The sequence below is a fragment of the Maniola jurtina genome, chromosome 1 (genome assembly GCF_905333055.1).
Source record: "Maniola jurtina chromosome 1, ilManJurt1.1, whole genome shotgun sequence".
Taxonomy (NCBI): domain Eukaryota; kingdom Metazoa; phylum Arthropoda; class Insecta; order Lepidoptera; family Nymphalidae; genus Maniola; species Maniola jurtina.
This window is the reverse complement of record NC_060029.1, coordinates 13,211,965-13,220,733: the sequence shown is the minus strand read 5'-3', so window position 1 is coordinate 13,220,733 and position 8,769 is coordinate 13,211,965. Positions and strand designations below refer to the sequence as shown.

General features: G+C 33.0%; 1 protein-coding gene across 1 annotated transcript; it reads right to left on the bottom strand.

The window, feature by feature from the left end:
- Positions 1 to 24: 24 nt before the first annotated feature.
- LOC123876702 (zinc finger protein 131-like) lies at positions 25 to 7,679 on the bottom strand. The gene is made up of 6 exons (XM_045923051.1): positions 7,407 to 7,679; positions 7,116 to 7,307; positions 6,714 to 6,866; positions 5,711 to 6,101; positions 4,511 to 4,625; positions 25 to 3,709 (listed from the first exon to the last, which is right to left on the bottom strand). The coding sequence occupies exons 1-6, from the start codon at positions 7,587 to 7,589 to the stop codon at positions 3,493 to 3,495; spliced, it is 1,251 nt and encodes a 416-aa protein (XP_045779007.1). The 5' UTR covers positions 7,590 to 7,679; the 3' UTR covers positions 25 to 3,492.
- Between the last annotated feature and the right edge of the window lie 1,090 nt (positions 7,680 to 8,769).

Here is an 8,769-nt window from a genome sequence, read left to right as displayed (position 1 = left end):
TTGTGGTTTTTTTTTCAAGGGAAAAATTTAGGCACCTTTACCTTAGGAAAAAAAATCTGTTATCACAATATTTACTCTTATATCTAGAAATATTAAGTTAGTGGCAATTTGAGGACCAAAATTATTATGAATTGTGAATAGTTTTATTATTTCATTCCAAATACTATAATTTCTGAAATTATTGCTATCACAAATTCAATAGTAAATTATCATTTAAAATTTTACATATACAAATATACCCTTATCAATTTGTGAAGCTCTGAATACTTGTTTGTACGATTTGATATGTATTCCATAAGAATTCTTCATAAATAGTTTTAAATCTTCATATTTTTATATCTTATAACTAAATACCTTTTGTGTAAGCTGACTATTGAGTATGTAATTACAATAAAACAACATCTTCTCTTAGTTGCAAATCAAAATGGCGCCAGTACCTACTACAAATTGTATCTATTCCCTATTCCAACTGTAAGGGATAAAATTATACCCTCGTAACTGTAGGGTTAGGTGAAACCTAAGACTCGGTATCCTACAAAGCGAGACGGGCAACCAATCAGATCATTGATAAATGACGTGAAAAAATTAACACGTCATCTATCAATCATCTGATTGGTTTACTAAGCACATCTTTGCTCCGTTCCACTTAAGTGGGCCGGAAAATAGAGAGGTTCTGTTTTATTCCTTAGACAATGGTCAGATCAGAATAATATTAGGTATATTGATAAGTAACTATTATATACAGGGATAATATTGACTGTTTCGCCTTTGATTGATTTGTTTATCGGCAAAAGTGGCAAAGGTAACTAATTTTGCTATTATTATTATTATACACAATGTTTGTGTTAAGTAATTTGACATTTTAATAAGCTATTAATAAAATGTTTCGATAAACTGAATGTATATATAATAAATAATTGTTCCAAAACCACTCCAAATATATTATAAATAGTTATACAAAATACACTCTTTTTTTTTCTTATACAAACTTTCCTTTTTCTTAATATACATTATGCGTCACAACACATTTGTATATAATTTTTTTTGGATGATACCCTTATAAATATAAAAGTTATATAATATAACACGCAAATTGCTTTTTCCGAATCTGCAACTTTTCAATATTATAGTTCTGATAAGTTTAGGCCTCGGCGCCTATACATACTGACCAAATACATTTAACCTATATTTTTATTTCTAGAAATCACATCCTAAACTTATTGCCCAGTAATATTAATTTTTAAAATTACAGTATAAAAATATCTTCTTATACTTAATTATAATCCTAAGCTCTATATTTCAGTCATATCAGATAGTTTAGATTGCTAAGAGATTTGAGTAAGGATTTAAAAGATTAAGAAACAAGAAGTCATGACTTGATAACTCTATTACCTAAATGACTGCTATAGATGCATATTTTGTCCACAAAAATATTGTTTGTATTAAAAAGTAGAGAAGCTTTAAGGGCCTGAGGACTACCCTCAATCTAATAGGTTCTTAATTTTTTAGCAGAATTCCAAAAAAGGAGGTAGTTTTAATTTCGGAGCGTATATTTTTTAATAAATAGCGAGCGAATTAGGGCCTGCTGTTGCTACACTTACACCCGTATTCACAAACGTTACTATGAGGTCTCACAGTGCTCTCGAACGCAGTGTCCGTTCCACCAATCAGATGACTGTATCACGTCAATTTACAATGATCTGATTGGTGGGGAACCTACACTATGCGTTCGAGCGCACTGTGAGACCTCATAGTAACGTTTGTGAATAAGGCCGTAAAAGAACTTAAACACCTGTTTTTTTTTTATTTGTCTACCTGCTTCTTGAACAGGTTTAAACAGATTATATCATAGGTAGGGATACAGCAAAAGCTAGCTGATTTTACAAATTGCATGTGAAGAAATGTGCTAATGCAATCGATGAAAATCGTCCTTTTTTAAATTCGAAAAAAAAATGTGGAACATTTCTGTAAAACAGAAACAACATCATGACATCTTAGAAACAGGAATGTAACTTTTTAAATGGTGGTTTTATAGACTAGCTTTATTTAGATGATTTGAAGAAAATAAATTGATGACTTGTTTGTCGACTTTTTTCGACTTTGATTATGGATCTTAATCGACTAAACATTTGACTTGATTGTGTTGAGATCATTAGATTATACATATACAAAAATAACAATTTGCCTTATCACTAAATTTTATTCATTATCTTATACAATATAGGCCATTAATATTTTAGTTAATATATTCTGACATGGACTTGTTGTTAAGTTGATTTATAATTTTTAAATAGGGCTTATAAAATATTATTACAATAAAAATTATTATGGATGGCTTTATAATTATTGAGTAAAAATAATAATGTTACTGGCCATGTTGCAATCATTTTTAAGATTAATGTTACTGGCCCCATATTATGGCTGAATAAAACTAAAACAATGCAAAAAAATTGAACTTAACAATTTTGAAATACTATGCATAAAACAACTCTTTGTTTTTCCGAAATCGGATCTTAGATGTACCTAATTATTTTTTTGTATACTAAATATTTTCTTTAGAGGCTGCAATTTACATAATATATAAATATAAATGACATTTTATATATTTTCTGTATCATTTCAACGATACATAATATTTTATAATCGAAAAGTTTTAGGTAAAAGTATTAGTTCATATTTTATAGTAGCAATAGCTGGTTACAAGCTCTGATAAATTGGCAGTTTGATATATTTGAGATTTTATTAGAAATATTGAGAATTAATTTGTTTATAATATCTTTAGGTTTATATATAATAATAATATTTCAATTATATTAATATTTCATTAAAAAAATCGAAAAACATACCTAATTTGAAGACAATTTTCTATTTTTATTCAGCTGTATTGCTTTTAAATATGTGTACTTGTTTCACAAACTGCAAAACACTGGTTTCATTGTCAATGCTACATGAGCCTCATCACCACGAGGTAGTATCACTATCAAGTATCGTATCACGGTAAACATACCCAAATTGGTCTTCTTGGTACCATCGTGAAGGAGTTCCATCTTTCCCCGTAACAAGATCAGTGGCAGCATGCAGTTTCAAATATCGAATCAATATAATATTATACCCAAGTCTGTCTTACACCATCACAATGAGCTTGTTACGGTTCTGGTCATGAGTATACTAAGTATGGTACCAATAAAATATGCCCTACTAAATTGGTCTTCTTAACAGTATTGCTATAGATATGCTCACTTTTTTTGCAGAACAGACTTGCGCTTGACGACAATCATGCCTTATACTTGGGCGCGTTTGGAACCCTCGTAGCGTTACTTTTAAGTTAACGTAATTATTTTTCACCACTATTGTTTAACAATCACAAAGTGTACAATAGTTCCCAATTTGAATAAATGACTTTGACTTGTAAAACTTGTCACAACTTTGCAACACTAGGCTTGGTCAGTATCGCACGAGACTCCATTTAATTTGCATGAACACAAACATACCCTAGTTGGTGTTCTCGGCAGTATTACCATCAGAGATGCCCACTTGTCCCAGCAGCTGCGCAACGCTGGGCTCGTTGAGCGTGAGCACGGCGTGCGCCTCCACCATCACAACGAGCGAGTTACGTGCCTCCTCATGCGGCACGCCGTGCGCGCGCGTTGCGTGCGAGTACCACGCGCCGGTCGACGGCAGAACTGACACGCACCATTTGCACGACAGCCTGAAAAATATACGCTGAAATTGAGAACCTCCTCCTCCTGAGAATCCTTATAGGATCACTTTGTTGTCTGTCTGTCTGTCTGTTCGTCTGTCGTGTCTGTCTGTAACTTAAATATGAATGACCTTGTACAAATTTTGCATGCCTGATTATGTAAGGTGAAACATTTCTACTATGTATTTAATAACACCTAACTGTAAACAAAAAATGTTTCTGCAAATAAAAATCTTGTATCTTGTATCTTGTATCTGTCAAGAAAACCTACCCGTTGACCTAGAATCATAAAATTTGGGAGGTAGGTAGATCTTATAGCACAAGTAAAGGGGAAAATCCGAAAACCGTGTGTGTTTACATCACAAAAAAAAATGTTTTCATAAAAAAATTAGTAATTTTCAATTTTAAAGTCAGATAACTATACCAAGTGGGGTATCATATTATGAAAGGGCTTTACCTATACATTCTAAAACAGATTTTTATTTATTTTATGCATAATAGTTTTTGATTTATTGTGCAAAATTTCGGAACAATATCTGATTACAAAACCTTCAATGCGCGAGTCTGACTCGCACTTGGACGGTTATTTTATTTTACGTGGCATTGCAACGCATGCAGGGTACAGCCTAGTATTTATACAAATATAACCCCAAAAAGTTCAATTTCTTTCACATGTTATAACACAAGCAACCATCCCCTTAGTGCCAGATTTATTTTGTATTAATTGAGCTCCAAAAAATTAAGTCAATTATTGTATTATTTTATAGTTTTTTAAATAGATTTAATATAAAACTATATGTAGTTACTAACCTGTTAGTCATATGTCTAGATTTGACATGCCTTCTCCTATACCCCCAACTGTTGTACACTCGAGGGCAGAAAGGGCACGGGAATGATGGGTTTGCATAGTAGGTACTGCTTTTGTCTGAAATTTTATTACAAGTGTAAATTAAAAATTTATAACACCCCCGACAAGTGAAGATTACAGTAACTAGAAAAGAGCTGATAACTTTCAAACGGTTGAACCGATTTTCTTGGATTATAGCTAAGAACACTCTCAATCAAGCCACCTTTCAAATAAAAAAAACTAAATTAAAATCGATTCATTAGTTTAGGAGCTACGATGCCACAGACAGATACACAGATACACACGTCAAACTTATAACACCTCTCTTTTTTGGTCGGGGGTTAAAAAGCTTCTTTATTTAAAAAAATCTAATTGGAATAACTTTCACTTTAACAGACGGAAACGTTTAAGTGCGGAAACCAGCCCAGAGAGAAGAAGAACTTTCACTTGGTAGTGAAGAAGTTTCTACTACCTTCAACAAATGACAGAGCAATGTAAACCTTATACTAAAATGCCACAACACTGCATTATTTAAAACAAAAACCGTGTTATGTAATTCCTTTTACCCCCTAGCTAACCTCGTCGTCGTCAAGATAATAAACGAATATTTAGACATTTAGAGATCCACATTGCTGGACGTTGGTATTTGTAGGGACTGCCACACACCACGGTCTTACGCCGCCCGAATCCAGGGGCTCCCTGTTACTCATGTGTCATGTCTATCTAAATTGGAGGGTCTTCCAACGGTACCCTTTCCAGTACTGAGTTGAAATTCCAATACCTTGGGAACCCAACATATAAATATATTCTTTAAATTATGTGGCCCACCTATTACCACTCCAACTTTGAAACCTGTTGGGCTATAATGAATACTCTGGTTCTACTACTCTACAATTTTGCAATTCTACTCTGCAATTTTGCTTTGATCAAAGAATCAATCTCCAAGCAGAGCTCTTAAGCTAACTGACTTCTAATCTAAAAATTCTTATACATAAAAATCAAAGTGTGTGTGTGTATCACAGAAACCTGAAAACTAATGCAATACTTTGAAAACAAAAAGTGCTTCTTAGACTGGCAGTTGAAGTTGCTTCGAAATCTGTTACATCTAGTTTTGGAAAAAAAAACAAATTCGCATGTAGCTGTATAAGAAAAAAGCAAAAAACCTTTAACATTTGGAGCCTCACTGGACACAAAATTCATATTCCCTGTTGTTATACTCAAAGACTCAACAATTGTTCCACTCTGTAGTACATTTTCAACTTCTTTATCAATTTCTATCTCTTTTTCCTCTTCCAATTCCACATTTTTACACGGCTCAATGACAACATTTAAACATGGCTGTGTACTGCTCACTTCATTAATACATTTCTTTACATTACGGTCAGTAAGTAAAGCTGTACATACAGTTTTGTTAGGATTTGGTACATTCCCAGGGCTTATTGTAAATTTTTTTTCTAAGCTATCATCTAGGACTGCTATGTCTGTATCATTGGTGCTATCTCCTGAATAGTCTGTTAATGGTGAGTCTATGGGTTCAACTTTGGGCACTATATTCTGAAAGGAAAGATATTAAAAAGAAAATTAGAAACACCACAAAAACACGCTACTTTTTGAGTCTTCAATATATTTATTTGAGAGAATTTATGGATACAAACAAAAAGACACCATTGTGCTTGTACCTATGATGGTGCTAGAATAAATGAATAAACTGTACAAATACTAACAATTACTCACAGTTTTTTATTGAAAATTGTAATAACCTTTTAGTGTTCTTATGACTAGTCTAATCATTATCACAGGATTATGAATGTATATTTTTTGTATTCTTTTACTTTATACTATTATATTTAACTACCAATACCATAAAATATGCAAAGTGAGTTTGTTTGTTGGTTTTAGTTTATTGGTTTGTTCTTCAATCATATCACAATGGGCAACGGATCACTGTGATTTTTTGGGTTCTGTACCTCAAAAGGAAAACCAGAATCCTTATAGGTTAGGAGTCTGACTCGCACTTGGCTGGTTTTCTGCATGGGTATAGTTAAAGCCTTGAAGAGTGACATAGGCTACTATTATCCAAAAAAAAATCAAACAATTCCCACAGGATTTAAAAACCTAAATCCAAGTGAACGAAGTTGTGGGCATTAGCTAGTCTAAAATACTTACAGAGTTTTTAGAAGTATCAGAATTAGTGATTGCTACCACAGTGTCTAGTTTTGATAAACATGGAGTCGGTTTCTTGTGACTTTTGTCGTCATTATCCTCCTGTTGACTTTTCCTTCGCTTTTTGGATACATTTTGTGTTGATGTAGCTGTTTTCTGCAATGTTAAGTCGTTAACATCGTCAAAAGTAAAAAACGTAATATGTATACTTCATTACAAAGACATTAAAAATATTTTTCACTGATAAAAAGTTTTATAATTTCAACAACAGATCTAAACGTAATTAATACTCCTTCCTTTACACATATGTCCAATAAAAAAAGATTGCAATACAAGTATTGCTGACTGGAAACAGTGGAATTATTGATAATTTATTTTGGTCTCCCCATCTGAATAAGTCTGTACCTCGTCGTCACGTCCAGTGTCACTTCCATTGGATAGTCCACATATCCTCAAAGCTTCGGCAGTCTTCAATAGAACAGGTAAAAACTCCTCAGTCACGTTGACTTCACCGTTGTACATGAACCTCAAAAGAGTCCGTAAAGAATCCGTATTGATATCGTGAAGCACTATAATTGGATCTTTGTGGGGGTTTTGCTGTGAAATATACGTGTGGGCGTTAAGACAAAATTTCAACCTCCAAATCGTACAAAATTAGTACTGCAGACTTTTGTTATTAATAGTATGTGTACACACCTGAAATATCCCTCTGAAAACAGTGCTATTCGCTGAAAGAATTACTTTGTGGGCCTTAAAACTATGCCCTTCAGACACAAGTGTTACATCCGATAAACTTTCGTCCTTAAATAACTCTTTGACGTTAGTTAAAATATTACTCTGATATCCATTCCATTTTAAACTAATTTCTTGATTTGCCATTGTGCCACCACATGCAAAAAGCTTGTTTAGTGAAGAAAAATTGGGAAAACAAACAAAAGTGCGTGTACAAAACCTCGGTGAAAGAAAACAACTGTGTTGCAATTTAAAAAAAAATCATTAAATAAATATTCCACAGACTAGAAAATACATTTTGAAAAGTTATCTATTCTATTCCAACCGGAAAGCCTCCAGATTCCGGTCCTTGTCGAAATGGGTAACATTGATATTACACCCGCGGTTTAAGAGTTTAAGAACACTTTTTTATAAATAAATAAGTGTTATACTACTACTTATTAGGAAGGTAAAGCTGCCTCAAATCTTCCAGTTTTAATTTATCGTGGATTTTTCAGATCGATATACAGCCAAAATGATTCTGACGATGCGTTTTGAATTTCTGATCTGAAATTAAAAATGTGAATGAAGTCTATAAAGCTCGTAAAACTTAAACATTAATAGTTCACACATTTTGAAAATCAGATCCGGAATTAATTTAATTTACCTAATTAAAGACCTAATAATATTTTAGCTGGGTTTTTCTTAGAATAAACTGCAGCTGTACTCTTCGATTTTATACTACAGGTTGGGTTTTTTTTTTAAGAATCAGGTACAAAAAGTTATCATATCTAAACTAAACGTCAAAAACGGGTTTTGAAGATTTTGATTTTAATGTGCTAAAAAGCTAACATTTAGAACCTAGATAAATTAAAACTTGCGAAAAGGCGCGAATTTTGATGTACCTAGGGGGCTTGGATATAGCTTGGCGGCAAATTTAAAAAGATAGAGGTCGATCGTTTTGAAAAATTGCGGCTAATATCTAAATACCTGTCTATTCACCTGGCTAATATCGATATACCTACCTAATACCAGGCGATACAATCATTTTCTATCCATACCATATCCATACTGATATTATAAAATATGCGAAAGTGTGTCTATCTGTTCAGTAACCTTTTCACGCCTCACGGCTCGTCAGCTTAACTGTATTTGACGCAATTTACGGAGATAGCTTGAATCTCGAAGTGGACTATCCCGGAAAATTGCTGGAAAATCAAATCCCGTGGGAACTCTATCCACGAGATTTTTAAAATCCTCAACCACTCGGATGAAGTCACGGGTGTGACCTAGGCAAAGTATTAAAGATCTAAAAAATTCAAAGATTTCATTATTTTTCTTGTAAACA

What these genes read in the sequence shown, in the direction of transcription:
- LOC123876702 (XM_045923051.1), bottom strand. Translation starts at nt 7,589, where the DNA reads ATGGCAAATCAAGAAATTAGTTTAAAATGGAATGGATATCAGAGTAAT. An exon ending in TGAGGCTCCAAATGTTAAAG is followed by an intron (nt 4,626 to 5,710) that starts GTTTTTTGCTTT and finishes ATAAAATTTCAG; the next exon opens with ACAAAAGCAGTACCTACTAT. An exon ending in TCTAGACATATGACTAACAG is followed by an intron (nt 3,710 to 4,510) that starts GTTAGTAACTAC and finishes TATATTTTTCAG; the next exon opens with GCTGTCGTGCAAATGGTGCG.